Source organism: Typha angustifolia, chromosome 5 (genome assembly GCF_048772165.1).
Source record: "Typha angustifolia cultivar Huaian chromosome 5, ASM4877216v1, whole genome shotgun sequence".
In the NCBI taxonomy this organism is placed as follows: domain Eukaryota; kingdom Viridiplantae; phylum Streptophyta; class Magnoliopsida; order Poales; family Typhaceae; genus Typha; species Typha angustifolia.
Genome location: NC_133243.1, coordinates 3169708 through 3197368, shown reverse-complemented (window position 1 = coordinate 3197368; position 27661 = coordinate 3169708). Strand labels below are relative to the sequence as shown.

Here is a 27661-nt window from a genome sequence, read left to right as displayed (position 1 = left end):
GCCATGTCTTTACTAACTTCCACTATCCTTTCTTGAATTCTCATGCTCTCTCAATATATTTCATTTGCTTCTTCTTGTCGGTTCTTGAGGTGATTTGCTAGTCCTCTTTCTTGTGTATTTTCTTACTCCTTTAGATTTAATCACTTGCGGTGGCTCAATATCTAGAATATCCTCTTCAAAAAACACTATTATCTAGCAATGCAAAGCGGCCTCACCCTTTTTTTTTTTTTCAAGTTTCCTTCTCTATCAAAATCATTTTTCCTTCCACATTTTCTCTAGAATCACCATAGTGCTATCTTCCTCGGTTTCTCTTCTATTATCTTATTATTGACTTCTTCATGCTCTGACTCTAAGGAATTTACTAATATATTCTCAGTTCCAAATCCTAATTCCATATTAACTTGTTTTTCTTTATTAGGTACCCTCTTTCTATTTTCCCTTATGGAAAGGTAAGCCTCCCTTCATGTGAAATATGATTTTTTTTTTCTTCAGGGACATTTATACAAACATCTTGTGTCCCTCCCATCTTCTCTTTTCCTTGTAATGACCTAATCTCGGTTACCCCATCAAGTTTGGGTGCAGAAAAGTAGTCAGTGCAGTTGGAGAAAAATATTCATCAAATATTCTTGCTTAGCCAGAAAATTATGAAACTAGATAGGTTTGTTCTGTGTCTTCATGATCTATACTTTTGGTATCTATACTCTTCACAAAGTATGACTATAGCTAGGAAGAAAATAGGCAAAGTTATGGTGGAGGTGAAGATGATGGGTGGTGGTGATGAAGGTGGTGATGGAGTGGACGTAGGTTATAGGTAGAGTTTACAGGAGGTGTTGTTGGGTAAAGGAAGAGGTGGTAAAAGGTGGTCAGTATCCCAAGAAGGAGAGAGGGTTTGATAGTCGATGGAAGCTAGGGGTAAACGACATTGAGGTAACACATGGCTAGGGTTTAAACAAGAAGGGGGAAGATTTAGAATAGAGGATGAAGAAAGGTTAACTCAATATTCATCGATAATTCCCTAATGAGGCTGTCTTTCATATATTTAGAGTCTAGTCTATCCACTAAACAATTGAAGAAACTAGGCCTAATATAAGCTTTCTCGTTGGGAGCGTTCGAACGGGGTCGAGCACATTCGAACAAGCTATTTACGTTTTCTGTATGTGCGAAGGTATGCAGGTGTTCGAATAAGTAAATCGTGTTCTCTATATTTGTGAACAAGTGTAGGCATTCGAATGGATTCAAAAAAATTAAGAAATCATAACCTACTAAGACTTGACTAAATTACATAAATATAATAATTAAGATAATTAGACTCGACCCATCGAACCCAATGTCTTTCAAGATGATCCTATCTAGTCTGACTAGCCCAATGGTCTCGTCCACTGCACCAAAAGCACCTAGACACTCACCGCTCTTTCATCACAAATGAAGAAACCTTAGATCTGGAAATTGTCTTTGATTCGTTCTTGAACCCTAACAAGATTTCTCTATACAACAGCTTACTACTCTCGCCCTCTTGCTCTCTTGATACTAGGGTATACCCCTAGAGATGCTTCAAGATGAACCTCCTAGATCAGTCGCTGGGCTGAATGATGGGCCGAACCTCCACCGAAAAGCATCCTTTCTTGATTACCAGAGCCCATCCCATTTGAATTAACACCCTTTTCTTATTACACTATCAAGTTGATTGAGCAGCTCTTTCCAGAAAATAAAGAGGACTGACTAAAACCTAATAAAATTTTGTAATTAGATAACTGCATGGTTAGCCTCTTTTTGTAAACATGGTTAGTGGGAAACACTAAAAACATTTAGATAGTCTTGCAATCTTCAATTAAGTTTGTAATTCTCTGATAGAATAATTCATGACCAGATGAATAACCAACTCTAAATCTATCTCAACTTCTAAATCTACGGTATGCAACAAGGAAAAAAGGTCTGAAATTTTCATCTGACATGATAACCAAGCAAACCCATATGCTTTAAATGGATTTAAAATTAGCATAATTAGGTTTGGATCATAAACATATTAACCCACTTAACCAGTAACCAAATTAGCAAATGAGTGAAGTTGGCGTTTCTTTTTTCGACCTATTTATGTCAAAAACAGTATATTGTTTTTTTAGCAAATAAAGAGTTCTATTTGTAAATAATGAGAAGAGAAAGGCTTTCACTAAGTACAGTCAAAATGTAGGGTATTTTTTATAATTTTCTCTTAAGCTAAATGCCACCGGTGACTATATCCCGCGTAACATATGAGCAAAGAAGAACACGAAAGAAACCTAACGGTCAGTCAGAGCGCCAGTCTGTATAGAGAAAACGAAACCTACCATTCCTCCTCCTCTTTGCCTCGATTTCACCTCGTTTTATTTCTCCGAGAACGATCTGAGAGTTCTGTACAACGCTTGGTTTGCTTTTATGTCGACGATGGGAAGCAGCAATTTGCAGGCGAAGCTGGTGGGTATGTCTTCCCTTTTTCCTTTCTTTTTGATGTCTTCCCTTACATTTGCATCCAGTAGTTGGGAATCTCAAGTAATATTGTGGATATTTTTGCAATTACAAATGTGGGTTGCTAAGTGATTTAGGAATAGGAGTCATTCGAGTACTATGATCTAGTTGATTTTTTTCTATGGGATATGCTTCAGGAGAAAATCTTCTATGTTTAGATGCTTAAAATGACTTCTTTGCTTGATAAGGCAAATAAGGATGTTAAAAGTGAACATGAGATATAAAAAATATGATTTAAAAGAAGTCTAGGAATCATCAATATTCGATCTATTGAGATGGCACATCTAATGAGATTGCCAAGGGTCACTTTGCTGATTTTTTTTTTAAACTCATCATCTTCTCTAAAAGCTTAAGCTGACATAATGGTTGTATAATCATTAATCTTCTACCACTTTTGCCTACGACTGGGCTCAAACATTTTGCCGTTTTGGCCTACCTTATCTCAGAGAAATACACTTCTGAGGGAAATGATCTGTTTCTGTTGTATTGGTAGATAACTAAATTTTAATCGTAAAAAATAATCAGATATTGGTTTCAACTTAATACTTTCATGACTGATGGTTTTTAATTATGATGCAAGGGAACAGGGTTTCTAATATTGTGCCAATCCTCCCCTTGGTAAGCTCCTATATTAGATATTCTTTGATGCTAGAGGATGCAATGCCATGTTAATCTCGGGAAATTGTGAAAGAAGTGAGATTATTTAATTGATAGGTTGCCTGCAAGACATCGCATTGTCTATCATCAGCAGTTATAACCTTGATGTGATATTGGCTAACTCCATTCTATAAAAAATTATTTATTCTTTGGGGATATTGGACTTTGTAATCATTAAATATGGTAACTAGTTGCCTTGTATTATGACTTCTAACAGATCTGTTGAATTCGATGGTAAAAATCAGTTTGATCGGAGTTAAGTTGACACTCATGAGCTCACAATCTAGAACCAAACAAATATTCACGTTGTTTTAATTTTTAATGGATTACAGTTTGGTGATGCAAGAGGGAAGTTTTACGAAAGAAATAGGAAGATTTGTCTAAAAGAGAGAGGAAGAACCACCCAAATACAAATAGGAGGGTTAATTAATGTTCTGTAATTGGTTTATGTAGGTGGCACTCCAAGGTAGCTGCATAGTTCATGATTTCTTATTCTTGAATTCATAGGTCCTGATAGTAAATGTCAGCACAGCATTTTGTGGGTTTAGAATATTTTACAGCTAATTCGATCCTAAACTTAATTCCAATCTGAAAAGGTTGATGGCATTGTTAAAAGATGATAAATTGCCAAACCATCTTAGTGCAAGCAGAAGGTTGCCAAGCAGATCTCATAGTGGCAACTAATTCAACTAAGAGTGGTCAACATTGTATTAGTAACTTCTGGATAGATACTATAAAGGATTCCAAAGCTGATTTTACTTGTAGAATATTTCAATGCTTCAGCAACTTTTTTCTTAGTAGAATTTGATTGCAGTCCTACTGTCCTTTTTACACAAGTGCATTGTTCAATCATTCAGTTATTATGTTTCTTTGGAGCTTCAGTAGCATATACTGGTTGTTGGAAAAGATGCTCAATAATTGGAAAACAATAATAAAAGAATAACCATGAACAAAACATTTCTTACCAGGGTAAAGGTATATGTATGGAAATGTGGGAAAAGCCTTTTTCCTAAGCAACTTTGATCATTTCAGTTTTTCCTTTTTTATCCAAAGTTTCAATAAAACTAGATTGCATTCAACTGTATCACAACAACAGAAAAATAGACATTTCGCTGCAGTAATTCATTGTTTCTTTTACATCATTCCTCTATCTGGATGTAAAATTAGCTGCTTCTAATATTGAAGTATATCCTTTCTGATATTTGGAATCAAACTGTACTCACCAAATGAGATATTTTGCTTTTCAAGGTACTTCTTGGAGATATGGGAACTGGGAAGACCAGTATAGTGCTAAGATTTGTGAAAGGACAATATTTTGATTGCCAGGTTTGTATTGATCCACTTTCAGACATATTTGTTTCTCTTTGAGAGATAGTCAGAGTATTCAGCATTCATCCTTTCTCCAGGAATCAACAATTGGTGCTGCATTTTTCTCTCAAATTCTGTCACTAAATGAAGCTACCATAAAATTTGATATATGGGACACAGCAGGACAAGAACGATATCATAGTTTGGCTCCAATGTATTATCGTGGTGCAGCTGCAGCTATTGTCGTGTATGATATCTCAAGTAGTGTAAGTCGTCTACATAACATCCTAATTAATGTCCACTTGGATCCATCTATCTTTGAAGTGAAAAGAAAAATATTATCATCAATTTCTAATCCATGGTTATTACTTGTGATTAAGTAGAAGTGTCATGGAATTGTAATTGTGTTAATTGTGATTCTCCTAGATTTGGAAAACTCTAGTGATATGTGAAAGAAAAAGTTACTCTCTGAAGTTATGAGAAAGCAGCTAATTAGCCTTGAGTTCATTGGGTAGCCAGAATATTCCAATTTTACTGATATATTTAGAAATTGCCTCCTATTTGGTAGTTTTACACATCATTGAAAAATAAAAATTGCTTTCAGAGACCAGTTGACCACATTCTCCTAGATGTAACTGTTGGTGGTTTGAATTCTATAATCTTATGTCTTGTATTAATTATTGGCTAGAATTCTATTATCTGCTATAAATTAGATATTTCTCCACTATTTTCTCAGGATCTTCTGTATGTAACAGATAATTCGTTCTTTATTATTTAGTTTCTTCAGATTTGGAACTCATTTCCCTTTTTCAACAGAAATAGGCATACCAATATATATTAACATTGTATGCTTGAACATTTTTCCTTTTTGTTATAGTCTTTGACATTTAGCTTTTGCCTGAATGTTTCTCATCAAAACTGTAACTGAGCTTACAGGATTCATTTACTCGAGCACAAAAGTGGGTTCAAGAACTTCAAAGACAAGGTGACATATTCTGTACTGATGCAATACTTTATTATACAATATCTATTGAGTTAAGAATATCTCTTGTAGGATTAGACTAGAGACCAATAGTGAACCACCTGGCATATTACTGCCAGATCAAAAGGAAGACTTACTAGTTGGTGTTTACTGTTACGTCTTTTGTAGTTCTATCATTATTATTACCTTATCCTGAAGTTTCATAATCTTATGGTTTCTCCTATTTTAATGGTTGTAATAAATACTTTCCCCACATTACCGTTATGTTTCCATGTTGATAGATTTATGACATTATTTGACTTTACAATAGGAAATCCATACTTGGTCATGGCATTGGTGGGTAACAAGGTTGACTTGGAAACAAAGAGGAAGGTGGAAGCCGAGGTACTAATAATTATTAAATACTTTTATGTTTGTGCCATCATTCTGACTTTTTGTCACCTTGGTTAGATCCTTCTTTTGATGCACTAGTTCTATAGGAAGAAATAGACATGGAAGATTACAAAGAAATACCTCATAAGTGCTCATAAACAGATGAGCTACTTCTTGGAATTTGAATTTATCTTGAGATATGAAGAGATTCCTTTTGTTGATTAAGTAGAGGATTTGAATAATCTAGTTACAAATTATACTAAAAATAATGTAGCGGATTATATGGTAACTCAAAATGTTTCCTAATCTGCATATTGATTCATCTTCTCTTAACAAAGGAGGTAGAAGTATTGTCTCACTATGAAAAATAACATTATTCTCAACTTCAAAATTTCTCTTCCTCTCAGATGAGCTCAACAACTAGTGGTCATTCTCCCAATTTATATTCCCCTTACTTGATCTTCTGGGCCAAACTGTCTATTTTGTACTCTAGTTCCTACCCATTTAATTTGTCCATAGCAGGGCTCTACTTAGTCCGTTCCTCTCATCATCTCCTATTTTCCATCTTTGTTATTAATCCTATCCTTCACCTTATTGCTTTACCATGCTGTGGACCTGACACCCGTTGGACGCAACTATGACAGATCCAGTACTCGATGGAAGTATCTATGTATCTAGTATTTTGAATTATAAAAATAATTTATGAGGATGCTCAAGGTAGAAATATTAGAATAAATTTGAAATGTGTGACAAAAAAATATGCACACGTTTGGAGCACTAGAGCACTTGTGTAGTTACAAGCATTATTAACTTTCCTCATGCATTGCAATGACCATGGTATGAATATATTTTGCAATTTATAAAGATAGAAACATTTGAGAATACATGTTAGTCATTTAGTCTCATTTTGCTACAAAATATTATTACATTCAATTGAATTGCAATGTGTAAATGACATATTTCAGAAAAATATTGCTTTAGATGTATCAATAAACAGTATATACATATATAGCCATGTCGAAAATATAATGTCCTAGATTTGGTAGATTTGCCATATCATTGTGTGGTAGTGTCATATCGGTATCCACTATCTGTGTTTGTACTCCTTATGAGATAATACATAACTACAGTAGGTGTTGGGAATCATTGTCAGTGAAAATATGCTATTTATACTATAAGAACTTTAATTAATTCTCTGCATACAATACTATAAGAACTTTAATTGTCCTATATTTGGTAGAACAAAATTTTGGCCAATGTGGGAAGGACAAATAAAGGATGAAGGACCACAAAGCCACAGAACTAAAGAAAATAAACTTGAGTCAGTCAAACAAATTATCTACCCCTTATAAATGTATAGTTTCCGAAAGTAATTATGTTTATCAACTACAAGCTTCTCTCTTGAATATATGTACTTGCAACATTTTCATTGGCCAACATAAAATGCCTCTAAAATGAATGAGAAGGGCAGTTTTTTATCTTCCTTTTTAGGGCTTTTTCTATTTATATAAAGTTTCTTTTGCATATTTGGGAATTAAGATCTGAACCTCATAGTTTTCTGAATATACATGAGGTATTGAGTGGAAGAACTGGCACAATGAGAGGAAAGAATGTTACACATTAAAAGAAAGAATGTTATACATTAAAAAGGAAGTGTTTGAGCTTGTGCAACAATATTTGTCAAGTCTTGAGGATACTTTAAAGAGCTGATCATCTGAAATTGGATAATCTTCACAGCCATTTCAGTCCTGCTTGTAGATTTTTACTATCATTTCCTTGTGTTTCTGAAATCTTGAACAAGCTAGTTTGGTAAATATTTTGTTACATGCATTTACTTTCAGTTACTGCACCATAGGATATAATCTACTTTTGGATGTTTTTCCAGAAAGGCATGCAATATGCTGAAGAAAATGGGCTGTTCTTTATAGAAACTTCAGCAAAGACTGCAGAAAACATCAACGAGCTATTTTACGAAATTGGTAAGCATATTAACATGTCTCTGAAGTCTGAATATTCTCAAACTTCTGAAGCACCTTAAATCTAATTGAAATTCCATTGCCATGCTTCCTAGCTAAGAGAGTTATCAAAGCACGACCTTCACAGCAAACCGGGGTGAATCTGCACAACAATGCACGAATCAGTGGCGTAAGACGCTTTTGTTGCTCAGTATGATCATCTGTTGAAGAATATTATCATGTCTTGCTGCAAGATGGCTTGAATTATGTTGTCGTGTTTTGATTATTGAAATTCTGCTATCATTTGTAAATCTATAGAAAACTATTCAACTCCACTTCTTTTACCATGGAATTTGCTGCAATCGCTAAAAGAGTGAATTTTCTGTCAACTATCAGATGTGTAACTTTAGGCTTAGCTAACACCAAAAAATGTATATTTTGATATTTGGAAAATAAAAGTTTAGTTTTGAAATGGCCATTGAAAAATCTAGGGAAAAATACCATATAAATACCATATAAAGGCTATACAAGATAGTGTTGCTTAGAAATAAAATCTAGGGAAAAATATACGTTGCAAAAGTCAAGGTGCTCGCTAAACTTTCATTCACACAGTCCCCTCATAGTCATGACATTTTTTGTTATTTCTAACAACAATTAGTTTTAATATATAAAGACCAAAATATTCTTTTTTATTTAGAATAATCAATTGAACTCTGAAATGATCATCTGCGCTTTCTTCCAATACTTATTAAAATAGTTTTTCTTTTTTTGCTGGATTGCTAGGTTGTTTTTGGATGCTTTAATGGAAATTACAAGGTTTGAATTCCATGGCCATGAAAACTTGAAAATAGATATACATTCCAAGAAATTTTTTTTATTTTTTTAAGAGGAAAGGGTGAAGTTTAATTTTATTAGATAAGAGAATGTACAGGAGGGAAGAGAGAGGAAAAGCTATAGGTTACATATGATTGAGAATTGCTCGAATTTTGTTGTTTCTTTCTCTCCAAATTTCCACCAAATCATGTCAAGCAACATCTCTAGCCTCTTTCTTAATGGCGAAGACACAGCTGAAGATCTCTAGCAATCCTAGTAGTCTAGCCATGATGAGGCCAAAGAGGAAATGGTGTTTTTTTGGCTCAAATTTGGAAAGTGCATTTGAACAGGCTTGAGGCTGTTTGAATGCCCAAGCCTGAGAAGAGTTGAATTTACTTGCTCACTGCACGCGTTAGAATGAGCTCTGAGCCATTAGAACAACTCGATGGTTTTCTTTTTTCGTAAGTCACACCTATAAATACTATTATAATGGTTTTTAGAGTATAGAAGAGAGGATTTTATAGCAAGTTCAGAAAGCTCACCTATATTGTATTATGGACGATTGGAGCCTTGAAAAAACCTTGTTTATGCATCTCTACTAATATATTGAAGTTTTGCATTATTTGTAAAATATCGTTGAACCATGTAAATCTCCTCTCTTATTCTTTCTTGTTTGTGGTATTTTTGCTTGTAACTAGTTGTCTTAGGTGATTATAATTCCCTACTTCTAACATCTTGATGGTAGATTTCTTATTTAGTATTGATGTTAGCTTTACTAATATTTAATTTATTATAATCTATTGCTATTCCATTTGTTTTTCTTTTCTGTGTTTGGGATTGCTTCTGCTTCCTCCACCCCCTTTGGTTAAAATGAGTGCTATCAGAGTCAAAGGTTCAAACCAATGCTTTTGGATTTGAGGATAATATTAGATTGGATTTGGTGTATTGATTTACAAAATGTCGGGTTCATCCAAATCAGGAAAAATTATTTTAAATGCAAAATTTGAAGTATAAAAGTTTAACGGCACTAAAAAATTTTTGGGATGTGGTAATGTGAAATCATGAGTATCTTGTTCAACAAAAATTAGATATTACATTGGAAGAAAAGTCTCAAGAACTCACTTGCAAGGATTGAGAAAAATGAACCAAAATACAATTCAGTTTTGTCCTAAGAAGGATTAAAAGTATTTTATGATGAAAGAGACCTCGATGAAAAGCTTGTGGAAGAAAATGAAGGACCAATCTATAACCAAGAGTATTGAGAATTAACTCTATTTGAAGAAGTTTTTCCATTGGCAGAGCACTTGAATGTCTTCAACAAATTACTTGTAGATTTATAAAATTTGGACATAGAACCAGATGAAGGCAGAGCTTTGGTAATATTGAATTCATTTCCTAATATTTATTATCATTTGACTACTACTTTACTATACAAAAAAAAATCAATTTGTTATGACAGTATTACAAATACATTAATAAATAATAAATATTGCATATGGATAAGCAGGTTCATATGGTCTCTCTATCTGAAGCTTTGATCGTGAGTGATAGATCAAACAATAGAAAATTTAGCAGGCGGGTGCATCGTTTGGCAAAAACATTCCTACAAAAGATGAATGTCGCAACAAAATATATCGGAAAAGAAATTATCCAACATTAAATAATAAGGATTAGCAAAAATAAAAAGGAAATGTAGCAAATCCTAAAACGAGGATATGGATTTGGATATTGCACTTACTAGTTTATTCAAGTTGCACTTATTTATTATAACCCAGCTTGGGAGGGGTCTAATTAGTTTAGTGGGTTTGGAGTTGAGTCTATTTCTATTTCTATATTACTGTTTCTGCCCTTGGTCTAGTTGAGTCATATATTCAGCTTTGCTTGTGTTTGAGTCACTAAGTTAAGGGCCCACCTAGCTAGAGGATCATCAGTAGTCAATATATAGAGTATAATGTGCACCCAAGTCAAGTTATAAAAAAGTTTGCCTAATTTCTTCTCATCTCCCTCACACTCTCTCAACCTCATCTCTCCCTCAAGCAGTTAGCGGCACCCAAGGAATCTAAGTGCCACCAGCTGCCCTTCTTCCTCCTCCTTGGCTAAACTCTCCCCTCCTGTACTACATCTTTCTCCCTACTCTCTAGCTCTCTCATCTCAACCCTTAGCACCTCAACTCAACTCTTAGCCCAACTCCTTCTCTAGCCTAGGCCACCACCTCCATTGGAGCTGCAGCCATCACCTCGCTCCTCCGTAGTTTTCCACCGTAGGCAACAACTTCCTTTGACTCCCACAGGCCTACAATTCCACCCATAGCGTCTCCAACTCTCCACAGCCGCAACTGCCATCGCTGTAACTGCAGCATCATCGACCCGAGCCCATAGCTGCCATTACTATAATTATAGCATCCTTCCATCGAGCTCACCCTTGAATCCAACTCTTCCACTCTCCAAGTTCCACTTCCTCAAGCCTCAGTCCACTATCACTACCAACCACTAGCTACAATATAACCCAACTCTACCCACTTTAGCTGCAAGCATCCTTACATGCCTAATCTAATCAACTCTACCATCAGCCACAACATTATCATGTGTCCTAACTGTGATTGGTTTGCACTTTTGAGTAACTAAACAAAGGCATGCTTTTATGAAAAATTAAAATACTTGTAAAGAAATTGCTACAGTTCTTTTGTAGTTGCTTGATGGATTGGGTTGATAGATTTTAGTATGTCATTAATTTGAAAAAGAAAATAGAAGACTCAAGTTTGCAAAAAAGGAGATCTCAACTTAGAAAATTTTGCAGAACAAAAAATATCAATTGTAGTTAGTACATCTAGAAGAAAGACTCAAAAGCTTACATGATGTACTGATTGGATAACATATGCACTTTCATTTGTTCACGATGACAGCTAAGTTGTGACTAAGGTCAAGGATCAACATTGTTTGGACTTACTCAATTTAATTTGCATATGATTATTTGAAATTAGCGTGGTGCACTTACTCACCTTGCATTAGTGGTAACAGTTTGTTTGACATCTTTGAAGTCTCATCATAATTGATTGTCTTCAGGTTTGGGGTGGTGCATTCACTTTTTAGTAGTGAAGATCATTTGAAATTCTTTGAAAGTCTTGTAATTTTTTATTGTTTTGATTTGGTGTCTTTGGATGCAAATTTTTAAGTGGTGCATTTGAGAATTTGTAGTCACTTTGAACTGGTGGAGATAAATTTGGTTGAAGTCTTGGAATTTTCACCAAGATATAGAATTATTATTTTTTGGCTCAAATTGGAAAAGGGCATTCAAACAGGCTTAAGGTTATTCAAACGCCTAAGCTCAAGAAGAGTTGAAGTTGCCTACTCATCGTAAGCATTCGGACGAATCCTAGGGCAGTCAAATGCCCGAGCCCGATGATTCATATCTTTGTTTCATCGTAGGGTTCAAAAGGTCTCTAAGCCGTTCAAATGCCCCAAGGGTTTTCTTCTCGCTAGATACATCTATAACATTATGATGGTTTAGTGTATAGAAGAGAGAAGATTCTAGAGCAAAATAAAAGGCCTTTTGAGAAAGCGCACATCTATTGTAGTGGTGAGAGATTGGAGACTCGAAAACACTTGTATTTGCATTTCTATTAGTAGATTGAAGTTTTGCTTTTGCATTGCCCATGAATGTAGGCATATCGACGAACCATGTAAATATCATCTATCATTCTTCCTATTTTTTTATTTGCAAATATTTAATATTCTTACTTGTGGTTGTCTTGAATAATTATAATACGATTTGGTTGGATTAGATCCACTCGTGGTATTGGATTCATTCGGATGAGCCTATAAAAATCAGTGTCTTTTGAAGCACTTTCACGTGTGCTATTTATCTAGTTTGAATTTCCTTAAGAAAATAAGGCTTTTTGCTAGGGGGGCGTTCGAATGCCAGTGACCCGCATTCGAACGCACAATTCAAATGTTTGCACACGTTCACAAAAACAGAGAACTGGAATTGCACGTTCGAACACGCCCATTCGAACGCCTACACGTGTTCGCAAAGACAGAAAATGGAATTTACGCGTTCTGTGACGAGAACGCTTGCTTTTTAGGTATTTATGTTTGTTGTTTGGGTCAAAAGAGTGAGCCTCTATAAATATATAGAAAAAATCTTAGTTAGGGTTAAATCTGAATTGCATTGGCATGTTGCCCCTATCTCCCTACTTCTTGTTCTAGCCGTTGACGCACTCTTTCACCTCCTTCTTTCCACCACCTAAGTCCTTGGATGGCATCCTCTAACTCCTAATCTCCCTCTTCTATAGTAAGTTTTTCCCCTTCACTCTAAAAAAAGAGTTCTCCTAGCACCTATCTAGCCATTGAAGGGCTAACAAATTAGGGTTCATTCGACCTTCAATCACTATTTGGTTGATATCTTGAGATCTAGCCATCCAAACCCTAAGATCTTGGATTCATCAGAAAGCTCTTTTCAAGAGCAACAACCTATCTAAATTTCAGTAAGATCTAACGGCTAAATCATTCAAAATATCTTTCAAAAGTTACATTCTCAAATCTGTCCAGAACCGCTATGAATTAGATCAAGCCGGTTTGTAACAAATTAGTAATCTCTATTTTTATCTTTTTAATTGTGAATTTCCTATTTTTTATTAATATTAGCTTGGCTAATATTTGGTTTACCATAATCTAGCACTATTCAAATTAGTTTGTTTGTGGGTTTAGGATTGCTTTGGCTACCTCCATCTCTTTGTGGCTAGCTCCACCTCTTTGGTTACAATAAATGGGGAGACAAGAAATAAAAAGAATAACACACTACCTAGGCAAAGTCACACTTGATTAGAATGACCGATTCAACATAGGCTTAGGGTTGTCAAAATAATCAAGCAGGCTCAAGCTCGACTCGATTAAGCTTGGCTCGAAAATGAGTTGAACCGAGCTTGATATTCAAAATAGGGTTGAAATTTTTTTTCAAGCGAAGCTTGATCATGAGCCAACTTGATAAGGCTCGAAATAATATATATATATATATACACTATATTATATTCTAAGATTTACTTATTGGATTGTTATGTAATCTGATCTTATATAGTTTAGTTTTAAAATTTGATTATATTAATTTATATTTTTTTATTAGGCTTTATTCTAACTTGATTCAAGCTTAAATTAAGTTTAATTTAATTTAAGCTTGATCGGGCTCAAAATTTGGCTTGAATTGATTAAGGCTTGAAATTATTTATTGATCAACTCATTTAGGCTCAAGCTCGAAATTAGCTTAAAATTGACTCGAATTGAAATGATTTCAATTCAAGCTTGGTCAAAAATATAGACTCTAAATTAATTTCAATTCAAGCTTGATTAGAGCTAAGTTCGATCAGACTTAACTCAATTACATGCCTTCGTAGACTTCATAGAGAGCATAGTCTAGCGAGCAAAACCGTTCTAAGATAGATTGACCTAGATATGCAACTAATCTAAGAAGACAAGCTAGAGGAAAATGTGAACCTGAGTGTGTAGAGGGATTTTTAGGATCAAAAGTATGATAGATAGGGGTGAAATGGGTTGGATTCGCTACCCTACCAAATTCAGACAAAATACGAGTGCAAAAACCTTACCCAATGCGGATATAGGTAGGGATTACTGTCTGGTAATATTTTACTAATACAAATAGCGAATATCTGTTTATCTGCATTATATATAAGTAATTAGTAAATAATAAATAGTAAATCCGTTTACCCACTTCCACTTCCTCCTTCAGCTGCAACATTTCCTAGCATGCTTTTACGTCACCCTCCTCATCACCTCCCTCGCTACCTGAAGTAATCAATGCTTTCTTCGCAGCTATAGCATTGCTGTAAGATCCCTTGCTTCTAGCACCGGCAAGGAGACCAACGCTGAGATCCAAAACTGGAGATCAGTAGGGGGATCCACCAAGGTCACCACCATTCAATCTCACCCATGTCCTTGCCTACCTGTTGCTTGCCCTCTTGACGAGGATTTGGCGACTTTGCTTCTCCTCGAATCGCGAGCTCAAGAAGGATCAAGAGATTTCTATGGTATGAGAGGTGAACTTAGGTCTTAGAGACAGGAAGATTTTGAAGTTGTTGCACAAGGAGTTTAACTCATGAGGATCTAGTAAAATTTCATTTACAATTTATTTATTTTTGCGAAATATTGCATTTATCGGAGTACTCAAAGTAATTTATATGATCTTTTCGTAATATCTTTGCTTTTGCTTTTTTTTTCTGAATTACTCCACTTGGTTTTTCTTGTCTAGCTGGAGAGCTCCTCGTGGGATTATGTAGCAAATCTTTCTTAGGTGTTCACACGTGGAATAGGAATAGCAATTCCTATTTATTATTATCCAAATGAAAGATTTATTCTAGGAAGGTGTTTGTTTGATATCAGATCTGTATACAAACTTTATATCTATATCTGTTTTATTAAGATATAGTTTTGAATTTTGACTATTCATCCAACAGCCGCATATGAATCGTATCTGGACCAAAAATATAAATACAAATATGAATCAAATACTATACAATTCGTACGCAATCCATTTTCACCCCTAGCAATAAAAGATCTTTGAGCTAAAAAATTAATTAAGTTATAGACAAATTTGATTGTGAAAGATATCATTCCATGTAAACTGCCAAACGAGTTGATCATAGGCGGAGATTCATTGCCCACCAGAAGATGGGCCAACTCGGTGATCTCTTGTAAAGATGAACTTTGAGGCAAGGGAAGGATGTCTAGTATCCAATCTAGCAAGTCCCTCCATGACCACAAGATTTGTCCTTTTAGTCTTGAAGATAGGGTCGTTAGAAATGCTCTAGCTCGTCCGAGATAGATTTTCTAGCTCGAAAAACTAATCAAGCCAAGTCGAGTTAAACAGCTCGCTCAAGCTTGCCCCGATGCATAATTTTACTGTAAGACAATATATTAGTCCCACATGGGGAAATAAAAATCTAGGAATCATCTTTATATATACCCAGTCCTCAAAAGTTTGTATTATTGTAGTTATAAAGTGAATATGAAATAATTTTTTTGAAAAACCAAGCAAACTTAGCTAGCTCGATAATCTTAGTAAGCCGAGCCAAGCTCATATTGTTAGGCTGTAGAGCCGATTCTACTCACTCACTTAGGCTCGGCTCATTTACACCCCTATTTGAAGGCCGCAGGGAAAAGGGTCTGAAGAGAGGTTTCAGAGGAAGTAAACCTTCTCCTTAAAAGGCACACATCTTTGATGAGGAGAATAAGATAAGACAAGGTCCCTCCAAAAGGGAAGAATCATTTGTCCCCAAGTAACTTCCACAACCATTTTTCTAAAAGCTCGAGTTTTGCTGCCTGAGATTAAGAACTCCAATACCGCCTTGACCTTTTGACTTACAAACCCACTCAGAGAACTTATATAGATGTTGATCGCTATAATCTTAGTTTGAAGCTAAGAAAAGTTGTGGATATGTAATGGGCCTGAAAGGTGTCCTACATAATGCTTTGTTCTATTAAAGAATCCTAAGTAATGTTGCCACCAACGCCATAGATTTTATTCCCAATCTTAGAATACTTTTCTCAGGGCATAAAGAGAAAGATATGACAACTAATGGGTAGTAGGTGACTTCGGGCTTCTCAAGTGAAGTGAACCATTCCATGGGAGACAAAGTAGAGTGAAAAGAGGGTGAAGAGAACTACATATTATAAAAGAATGGTGAGGGTACTCATTCCGTAGTAGATTGCATAACAAAAAAGAGGAACACTACTACGAGTGGTAAGAAAAGGCATCTGATGGGTACAATGGTGATCAAATCTTCCTTGCGTTTAGAGAACAAAGAGGAGAAGGATCAAAGTCATTCCCCGCCTGGAAGGGAGATGGTGGGTGGTTTCTCTGCTCACCGACTCTGCGTCAGGGCTTGTTCCTATGCCGCCTTCACCTATTGCTATCTTCAACGTGGATGTGTCACTCAAAATCTATTCCTGTTGGCACCAAGTATACTGTTTTAGCTATTTCCAAGCATTTTAAGGAATCTAGAATAGGGAAGCTCACCACTCAAAGCATACCTCTCTGTATGAAGGTGTAAGAGTATCTGCTTTAGCTCTGCTTCTCTATTTTCCATCCCTTGTGCTCATCTGTATCTTGCTTCCTCTCAGTACATTAAGTATGCTTTCAGGGTACAAATTGGTAGCAATAATTTCAGTTTAAAACATTGGGCAGCTGAGCAACAAATAAAAAATAAAAGGAAGCAAGGTAAATTTGGAACAAATATTTTGGACCACAACCTCCAATGAGTGGAGAACAAGAAATAGTACATCAACCCTACCAGACCAAATGCAGCTAAACAAGATGTACAATTTAGATCTATAGTTCACTTCCTGAATGGCTGAATCTTCCTACTGTTTCACAACTGATATGTAGGACTGTCAACCCCTCCAATGTAGATTCCTGAAGTAACTCATAAAAGAAATATTCAATCACCATAGGAGGAACTATTACAGATCATTCATCAAAAGCTAATTCCATTACCATAGCAGTAAAACTATTGCCTACCTAATATGAAACTAAATTCAAAGTTTGGTGTACACGATCAGCAAAAAGGCAATAAATCGAAGTGGAAGAAAATATGGGAAACCCCCTAACGATACACCATTAGAATATATGGACAAAAGGTAAAGAAAAGGATGAGCTAGTACTACTCAAGCTCTACACATGCATGGAGTGAGAGGGTTCTCCCAAAGATCATAGTTTGGGAATGTCTCTTCTGGAAGACCAGTCCTTGTCTGATGGCTAATTATCACATCCTCCACAAAGGCTGCCCATCCCATGTAGGGGTCCCCAAAAGATTTGGACATAAGCCCCTTATCAGGCTTGATGGACTTCAGCCGATGCCCCATGTAGCGACGAGCTCCTATAATCAGCTTTGCAAAATTGCCACCATGAGTCATGACAAACACATCCGATTTCAAGCAGACTAAGAAATCCAATGCAGCTAAGCTGGTTACATGCTTCCTAAAATGGTCAATTTCCTCTTTGCTTGCTAATTCTTCCTTAGTGACCTGCAATCACCAGAAAACAAGAGGAGAAATCATCCTTGTGATAAGAAAAGTGAAAGAAAAGGAAAAAGAATAAATAATTGTTTATGGAAGTCCATTATGGCATCCATCAGATCCTTCTGAATACTTACACAATATATGATTTTTCAAGCAGCCTAATCCAATCGTTTACTATTTTTATATATCTGAAGGCTTGAATTTGGAACAAAGCAGAATACTACAAGATAAGGGCCTGAATAGGATGTTTGGTTTGAGCTACAAAAACGGTTCAGTTAGAAGTGCTACACCAGACAAACAATCAGAACTCGAGAAATAGAGAAGGCCTCTCCAAACAAGAAGACCAAGAATTGGCTGGAATTCACTGTGAAAGGAAGTACAAAGCATAGTTGAAAATTTAATTTGACATGGTTTATTTGATCACAATTAACATAACATGACATGATGTGCTCGATGGGAAAGGAAAATATTTACCAGATTGGGAAACATATTCCTAAGAGGTGCCATTCTATTCTTTCCACCATACACCTGCCCAGAAGCAACATATATCTGTGTTTCTTTAGGGTATCCCATTGCCCGCAGAATAACAGCCACCTCTCCAGGCTCAAGAGGGCAGCGTCCTTCCTTTCTCTTCTGTAGGGCTAGCTGCCAAAGGTGAGATCCATTCTGCATGCAAGTGCATCAGAATAACAGCAAGTTAGACCCATGCCAATTGTCCTTGTTTCTTTAGGATGCAAGATTATCATGTCATCTCTGTATAATTCAGTTCTTAGCACCTTGTACCGTCTTGGCCATTCCTTCTGTCTGTAGGCAGCCATCATCGCTTTCTCCTCTCTTGTTCCAACAAAATCACAGAAAGAAAGGCCAACCATCCCCTTCTCAAATCTCAAATGAAGTGCCCTGTTAGAAAGAGGAGCATGACATAGGGAAGTGGTATGCAAGTTTCTCGATCAGTGATATGTCAACACAAGTTAAATGGAAGATAGCCTATTAAAGTTTACATGTATGGGTTCAAACTGCCAGTGCGGTTCCGCATCCTTGCTGCCAATTTATCTGACATCTCTTCAATCTCAGGTAGAAATTTTAAAGCATGATAATTGACCCTGCACCTAAGCCTGTTTATTTCAGTTGGAACATTATCATACCTGAAAAACAGTTACCATTGAGATCAGGTAATCAGGTCACTGGAACAACAGGAATACAGGTAGCTTACAATGATACTATTATGAGATGAAAGGCCCACAATGCAAAATGTATATCATTTGCACTGTAATTTAAGTTAGAACACATAAATCAATAGGTGATAAAAAGGCAGAAAAGATGGTAAAAAATTTACTTCCAGTTTTATTGGAATTACCCTAGTCTATCGACGAAGGGCTTTAGAGACATTATCTTCTTCTCTTTGATCCTTGGAAGTACATTGTCAATATAGAATTGTGCAGATGCATATTTTGGTATGTTTTTCACAGTTCGCCTGTCACAGAAACATCACAGATTTAATACAAAATCATAAACAATGCAGTTTGTCCGCCAATTTGGAACAGTCAACTTTAGCGAGCATAGAAAGTTAAAGTAATAACAGGAGAAAAAAGGAAAAAATAATAAACCGAGCTGAAAGATGGTTTCAGATCATCCACAACTAGTAATCACTTATCAAATGCTAGCCCAAATATGATGTTTGTCTTTTGAAGAGCAAGGAATAACAATTCAATAAAAAGGGGAGAAATAGTCAAATTGTGAGTAAATATACACGTATATGAGAGAACCCAACCTATCATTTTGCTGATAGAGACTAGCCAATATGGCAACTCCAGTCTCACCATATAACTATAGGTTCCTCATTAAACTCTTTGGAGCCTGCTTATCTCATTTACAATAATTTAAAATATAGCGGTACAAAATAAATAATGTAGTATTCTATAAGCCATGAGCTAACTCTAGGCACTCTTGACATCTCAGATACTGATGCATGAATCTGAAGTACTTGGTGGAATGCAGGGGGTAGAAGATGCAATCTCAATTTACAATCCTTCCATTAGGCAGGTACAACATTCTTGGCAGCCATGCACCAAGCAACAGCACATAATGTTTTACCTTGAATTTGTAAAAGCATATAGGAATGATAACTGGTGAACTTGATGGCATCATCTCTTCATATTAAGATATACCCAACCACTCCACACGGTGGTTGGAGGGACTAGCCTCAATCAGGAGGTGTTGAATTCAATACCACACAAATGTTGTGGAGGAATTAAGAATGGGTGAGCCAAGAATATAGCACTTGCAGGCAAAGGAATTGGCCATTTATGGTCATTGCTACAGGAATGGTTATCTCCATTTGTGCAATTCTTGTACAGGCCTAAGTGCCTTATACATCAAAAAGGCTTGGCCTCTTATCCAGCCTAAGTTTAGCCTATAGGATATTTAATGGTAATGGAAGTCTTGTGTAGTGAGACGGCACTTCAATACTTGCGTGCTGAAAACATTCTACAAGTTATAAATAGTATAATATCAATACGCAAGCAGTATCATATGACTAAAGACAACAGTACCATCTCTCTAGGTAGAGAAACAGAAGTTATCGAAGGCAGACGTTATATCAAACGACCTGCATAAAGGACAAGATAGGCAGCAGTAGAAGGATTTACAAAACCACAAGGACATTGTTGTCTGATTATCACAAGACTACCTAGTTACATGATTAAGGTCAAGATAATAAGTTAATAACAAAACTAAATAAAGATAAGGTGATAGCTTCTTTCATAACTTTTATCCAAGAATATTTGTATTTAATACCCCTTCTTTCATAACTTTTATCCAAGAATATTTGAATTTAATACCCTACCCTTTCACATATTTCAGGTTTACTCCAAGGGGTTACCTAGCACCTAGGTGCTAAACAGGTGCCTAGGCAGGCGCCTAAAATAAGGCAGTCATATGACACAAAAGCTATGAAATATTAAGATATTCATATGTATCCACAAGAAAACTTGTTGTTCCATGCATAGCAGAAATGATCATCATTGCCATTGCAAGAGTAGTAATGGTTGCCATTACTATTCCCTACAAGAATAGAAGAAAGAAGATGAGGAATAATAAAACTATGGCAAAAACAATCATTTAGTAGGAATCAGGAACCCTTTACAACTTGCGATAGACCAAGTAGGAATACTACTTTATTCTTAACACTTGTACTAGAATTGTAAACAAGTTCAAAAACTGCCTAATCATCTAATGCCTGACTTGATGCCTAGGCACCCATTTAACCGCCTATGTGAGCACCGAGACTCAACCCGCCTAACACATAGACGGGGGCGCCTTGGTGGTCACCCCACCAAATATAAGAACTGAAATAAATAAATAAATAAATAAGAATAACAATAAAAGAAGGGGGCACATGCACTGCATGTGCACCCCCTTTCGTTCTCCCTCACTGAGGAAAGACAGCAAAGTGCTCCCATTCCAAGGAGAAAGAAAGATACGTGATGAGGTGGCCGTGAGTTTTTTTGGCCGAATCCAAATCGAAATCAAAATTCAATCTCTCTCTATAAATAAAAAAAACCCTAATTTCACCTTCTTCCCTATCCTCTCTCTCCTCCCCCCCTTCTCTCATCTTCTTCTTTTATTTACTGTCAGAACCACTTGTGGGAGCGGACCAACGGAGCACCATCGGAGCACCACCAAAGTAATTAGAGTCCACCACTCTTCTCACTAGTTAGTCTTCTCCACCTCTCAAATTTAATTAAAATTTAATAGGTTATATTATAAATGCCTAAGTTGGTGTTTGCAACTTCATTGGCAAAATATGTTGACCAACAGCTTTGGTCATTGTAACTCCGTCACCGGAAGCTTCACATTATTGGCCTTGAGCTGTAGATGCCTTCTTTTGGAGCCCTCGTGGCTCAGATCGTTGTCGACCATGTTTGGGGTCCTTCCCACCATTGGCCACCATGGTGGATCCATCCTCTCCTTGTTCAAGTCCTTAAAGCCGTCAGAGAGACGTTGATCGGTCAACGAACTACTGAAACAACAGACTTCCTCTACCATCATCAAAGGACTCATCGTGGATAGTGAGCTCAAGTTCAACCAAGCTTTCCCCTTTTTTTTATTGTGGGTTTGGGTTTGGATGTCAAGTCCACCCCAACTTGAATTATTAGTTTAGGGGTTGTGGGTTAGCCCGCAACCTAGTCCATAAAAAATTGTGGGTTGGGTCCTAAGCCCAAACCACTATTTGGGGTTTGGGTGGGCTGCGGGCTAATCACAGTCCAACTCACGAATTTTGGGTCTTAGGCCTTGGACCTATTCCATGAATTGGCTTGAATGGACTACAAGACAATTGCAGCCCAGACCAAGCCTTAGGTTTGAAGTAACCCAGTTTAATAATTAGTTAGTTTAAATTTTAGAAATCAATGATACTGATAAAATTAAAATATGTTATTATTAAAGGTAGTGATTTACTATAACGCGTGAATAAGAGATTTTAGCCTTTTCACCAATACTCAAGTGAGTAAATCCACCCACATATTTATTCATCTTGTATTTCGTGTTATCTTAATCAGATCACATATTTCTTTGTGCGCAAATTAAATATCATATTTCTATGTGCAATTTTATTATGATATTCCTGTATGCAAAATATATGATTCAGTGCATTGCTATATTTCATGTAAAGTAGCAATTTTAATAATCAAGAAAATTAGTAGAAAAATATAACTGATATTTTGTATGGCTTAGAGAACAATCCCGGCATAGATCGTCTATGACTTTCCGTGGTGAGTCAAGTCTATCTAAAAGTTCAGGGAAAGTACTATCTTAGATCACTATGTTAACTTTCTTAGGTGACTCTAGCAAAGTTAAGAAATAGTCCCAAGTCAGATCGAAAAACTTTCTGAAGCAACTCTAATCTCTCTCAACGGTTAGTGAAAGAGATAGAATGTTCTATCACATAATGGCACCTCTTGGTGACCACAACCAGATAAGTTATGATGAAAAAACCCAAGCGCCATCTCAAAATAATTTATAGTTAATGTGGATCCACAGGGCATTGACCAAATTGAGACAAATGACATTATTAATATTGGGAGAAATTTTGTTATTAGTACCAAGCATGTATAAGATATAATTTTCATTGTTATTATTTGTGTCGTATTGTTATTGTTGATACAAGCATGCTTAGTGAAATTGTATTTTATATCATTGGACTTAGATTTAATCAAAATTATTCTTATGGATTTGTATTTATTTGGCTTTTAAGTGGATTCCATTCACTAAGGTATAGTTGTTGGCTCATGGATTTCCCTTTTCTAATATTTTAAATACTGGTCAACATAAAGACTAAGCAAGATGCACCAGAACTCTACCTCCACTTAGGATCTACCATTTTTATCTTTCAATTATATTGGTCTTTACTAAATGCTAATTCAGTTTGATTAGACATTAGTGGTAACATTGATCATTTTTAAATTCTAATTATTGTCAGATTATATTTATTGAAGTTAGATGTTCATATTAATTTTTGAGTTGTGGACTTAGATAATTAATTTAGGCTTCATATATTTCAAGCGTATTGAGGTATACGGCCGGTTATGATTCCAATTTCGAGTCGTGACACCTAAAGCTACCACCTTGACCGTCTTTTAAAAGATCTAACAATAAGGAAGTGTTCAGCAAAGTATTTTATAAAATGTATGGTCTGATTTACAAATATTAAAATGCATGAATACTCCATTTAGGAAATTTAGTTAAACAGTAACAACCTGATTGGACCTAGTATTGATGCCAAATAAAGCTTTTTTGGCCTATCCTACATAACTTTAGCCAATCAAGTGAATGAAAAGGGACAATAGTCTGTATTGCCAATATCACATGTTGAGGACATTGCAGATAGCATAGGACAGAAGAATAGGTGTAATCACAGTTGAATTTTGAGAAAACAAAACAAATAACATCAGCACATAAAGATAGCCCTAACAGAATTACTGGTGAGAAGATAAACAATTTTAACAGGGTAGTTTCTCTGTTCGAGCATACACAATTGAACTGATATTCTATCAATAGTACCAGAACCCCAATACTATCAACATAATATTGATTATAGAAATTTTTGTAACTGAATACATAAATTCTGGAGGACAACCAAGAAAAAGAATTATTGTGCACTGAAAATGTTCCAACTGATAAGTGATTACAACATCAGTATGCTGCCGTAGTACATAGTCAATACTCAATAGCCTGATGCAATCATCTGTATTTGGTAGATCTACACCAAGAATGTTTATCAATCTACAATCTACATCTTCTTCACATGTAAATTAAGGGAAGATAGAAATAAACAATCAACATAGAACTAGCAAGACAATATATTGAAGACTTCCAAAACAAAATATTTTGGTTTTCATTAATCTGAAGTTTGCCAAGGAACATATCAATTTCCCTTCAAAACTTGGTTACGAATTTGTTCACTAATAGATGATCCACCTAACTCTATGCATAGGAGTCCGGTTAAAACTAACTCAGCTACTAATGTATTTTCTCTTTATAGTTGTCCATAAAATACAAAATTCAAGAAGTACCAAATTTAAATAATTTCAACTGAAGCCAAGGACTTAATATCTAAAATTCTTTAGGATGTTATCGAGTAGCCATTATTTCTAGAAATCAACAGAAGCCATTTGATCAACAATACTTAAAAGCAGCTTGCCTAGAAAATGTAAATGCAGAAGAAAGTAGAGATTAAAAAATGATATAGGACCACTAACTTTATACTGGTGAAAAGTTCTGTTTTTTCAGTAAACCAGCTAGGAATGTCACGAACAATATGCACATCATCCTTCAAATAGTCAATAAAGTGATCTACATCAAATATATCTTCAAGCTTCCTGCACATGACAAAGATGAAGTAATAACCCTGTTAGCAGATATATAGGCATTAAACAAAAGAATGATAAGACAAAGGAAATCATAATGGAAAATCAGAACTGAATAGGAAAAGCCTAATGGCAGTTGACTGTCCTAGAGTTATATCATTTCTGCATAAACCTAAATATAAATTACTTAACCTACTCATGTGCTCCATTCCTAATTACTCATGGCAGTATCAGTCTTTTTCGACAGTAATATTTTATCTTAGCTTTTGTGGCATATTATGTTATAAAAACATTAAGTAGGTGCAAAACCAGATAAAGTGAAGCAAAGTAGCAAAATATTAGTAAAGTTGACACTATCTAACCGAGATTTACTAGCCTAGACTTGTATACTTGAAGTACATTTAAGTAAACCAACAATCTAGTGAATCCTTTTTCACTCCGTTTGCTTTCAATCTTACATGTTTTCATTTAATATTTATTTTCTCATCTTACTCTTTTCACCAAGTAAATGCCAAATGCATTTGCACGAGTGGATTTATTGCATTATTCACCCTCTTATTAGACTGATCATTGAGCAATATCAATTGCTTGCCTACCCTATTATCATTCTCCTCTTATGTATACAAACAACCTTACCGATCCACATCATCCCTCATGAATACAGAAAGTGATGTAGAAACCATCATTGATATGACCAAATTGATGTTCTTTGTCTGATGGGTTCCAATTTTGGCCCAATCAATGAACCTAGAAAGGAAGCAATCGTGCGATGTCATCTCCAAACATCAGAAGACTTTGAGTGCCTCGTACAGTTGCAGCCCCCTAATGAATAGAATGCTAGATTTGAGTGGTGATTGGCTAAACAGCGCAAGAACTAGCCCATGAGAATGCTCATTGACCTCAGAGCTTAATGATCAGCCTCTATTGATGAATATCTTTGAACTTTCCTTGTAACACCTGATACTATTGGAAATCAAATGAGCAGTGCACTTCCATGACAGCTTGGAGTAGTGGAAGCTAGAGGCCAACTATGAGCACTGTTAAGAAGCGTCCGAATGCCAGATGCTACAAATTCAACAACCATAATGATAGAGTCTGACTTGTAACGCCTCAATCCTTATACTTCCTATCATCTTTGGCATTGCCAGAGAACATCAAATCAAGGAGCAAAAATCATTTAAACTCCTTTTTATGTGATGCGAACCGGATCAGATCGGATCACATCAAGGAGAGATTGGACTCAATGGATTGAATCTAGTTATCTTATCTGCTTATTTGCTTTAATTAAAGTCTTATTAGGTTAGAATTTGTTAGTTAACTAATTCAGCTTTACGTAGTTTCAAAAAAATATTCAAAGGATATTCCACAGACGATCAAATATTATGAAACCACTTGGAGAAGATCGAAGACGTCCTAATCAACAACTTCCATATTCAAGGTTTCTCTAGATTCGGACTCTATCTATGATAGAACGAAGAATCATTCCAAGAAGGATAAGAAAGGCTGATTCAGCTAAGTCATGTTTATCTCTAGGTCATATTTATTTCTTATGGAAGCACTTAAGGCAAGTCTAGTTAAGTCATATAAGTCACTAAGACAAGTTTAATTAAGTCATGTAAGTCTCTAAGGCAAGTCTTAGTTCGAGTCGTATAAGCCTTTAGGGTTATTCTAAGACAAGTCTTAGCTCAAGTCAAATAAGCCTTTAGGGCTAGTCCGAGTAAGACTTATTATACCCGACCTCTATATATAAAGGGGCAAGGCTTCTTTGTTTAGGCATGGAATTGAATGGAAGGAATATTGAGTTAAGTTAAATTTATTTACATTGCATTACTTATCGTCCTTATCTTTTACCGTAGCTGTTAGGTCGTCGTTATCTTTCTAGAAGTAAATCTAAGTTAGAAACCCTAATTCTACCTCCAACCCATAGCCACCATCACCTCCAGCAGCCACCCTATCCTACGGCTGTCCACCACCACCCTTGGCCATCCGCCACCCTACGACGAGCGTCACAACGTCAAATATTTACTATTCTATCCCGTTCTGATCTTGTTCTACTATTTTAATTATATCTTTCCACCCAAACATCCATTGGCGTGAAACCAAAACCATTAGAACTCTATCTCGTGAGGTTACTACCACCTAAATTTTCATAATCATCCTACGAATGGATCGTTCCGGATTTGGTCCATAACACCATATAGAGAGGAGATGCAGAGACCATCATGATCATATGAAAAACTTTTACCTGCAACAATTGTTCTTGAACAAGCAGGCAAGGAACCTTGAACACTTTTGCCCACGAGTTTACCTGCAACAATTGTTCCTGAACAAGCAGATAATTCAAGCCTTGTCATGAATTATCTGCTTGTGAAGCAGCCAAAGCAATGAGTATGGAATGGCAGTCCATGCCAGAGACCCATTCAAGCACTAGGTGTGACAAGAGAGCATAATCATGGCATATTCTGAAGTTTGGAGATACAGGCCATAATCTTGTCCATAATTTCAAGCTTAATTGCTGATGTTGTTGATGGAAATCAATCTTTGATTGCTTAAGCAATGACCATTGTCATAGATTATCTGCGATCCAAAGAGCCACCACCATTGAGGTTCAAAGCTCAACTCGTCGAAGCCACCACCACGGGATCGAGTTATGACAGAATGAGATGGCCTAGAGACCATTGAAGAAAGCAGCTTTACAAGTGAGCATGGTGTCGTCCAGCATTTGGAGATGAAGCACCGTAGAGAGGAAGAGGTAACTTGGACAGGGAAGATTGTTTAGATATAATGAGGGAATAAAAGATACTAGTAGAGGTAATTGGTTGATGTTGGTTTCCTTCAATTGCTTTTTAAATCTGAATCAACTTGCGGTCTAGTAGAACAGGTAACTTGGATAGGCAAGATTGTTCAGATATTATGAGGGAATAAAAGATACTAGTAGAGGTAATTGGTTGATGCTGGTTTCCTTTTTAATTTGCTTTTTAAATCTGAATTAACTTGTGGTCTAGTAGAAGGGTGAGTAATGCATGAATGGACACGCACAAGTGCATTCATGGTTGCTATTATAGAAGCCTTCACGCAAGTTGGTTGACAAACAATACATATATCACTATGGACCTTCTCTTCTAAAATTGATATAAGTGGGCACCATATGAACCGGTTTTAAAGAGTGGCATGCTCCCA

At 36.0% G+C, this 27661-nt stretch overlaps 2 protein-coding genes across 4 annotated transcripts in view; one reads left to right on the top strand and one right to left on the bottom strand.

Moving 5' to 3' along the window:
• Positions 1 to 2267: 2267 nt before the first annotated feature.
• LOC140759877 (ras-related protein RHN1-like) lies at positions 2268 to 8165 on the top strand. 2 transcript variants are annotated; one of them, XM_073096553.1, is made up of 7 exons: positions 2268 to 2451; positions 4408 to 4485; positions 4566 to 4733; positions 5404 to 5452; positions 5760 to 5833; positions 7707 to 7800; positions 7893 to 8165. In XM_073096553.1, the coding sequence occupies exons 1-7, from the start codon at positions 2413 to 2415 to the stop codon at positions 7991 to 7993; spliced, it is 603 nt and encodes a 200-aa protein (XP_072952654.1). In that variant the 5' UTR covers positions 2268 to 2412; the 3' UTR covers positions 7994 to 8165. The 2 variants fall into 2 exon arrangements, with proteins under 2 accessions (XP_072952654.1, XP_072952655.1); XM_073096554.1 differs by having other exon boundaries at positions 2305 to 2455.
• An 8892-nt stretch (positions 8166 to 17057) lies between these two features.
• The window catches only part of LOC140760446 (protein PECTIC ARABINOGALACTAN SYNTHESIS-RELATED), a 39561-nt gene continuing 28957 nt past the window's right edge, over positions 17058 to 27661 (bottom strand). For both annotated transcript variants that reach the window (XM_073097383.1, XM_073097384.1), the window contains exons 6-11: positions 24374 to 24493; positions 18973 to 19089; positions 18617 to 18760; positions 18392 to 18515; positions 18090 to 18281; positions 17058 to 17621 (exon numbers count right to left, since the gene is read on the bottom strand). In XM_073097383.1, the coding sequence (XP_072953484.1) occupies positions 17262 to 17621; positions 18090 to 18281; positions 18392 to 18515; positions 18617 to 18760; positions 18973 to 19089; positions 24374 to 24493 (1057 nt within the window). In that variant the 3' untranslated portion in view covers positions 17058 to 17261. The remainder of the gene's footprint in view (positions 17622 to 18089; positions 18282 to 18391; positions 18516 to 18616; positions 18761 to 18972; positions 19090 to 24373; positions 24494 to 27661) is intronic.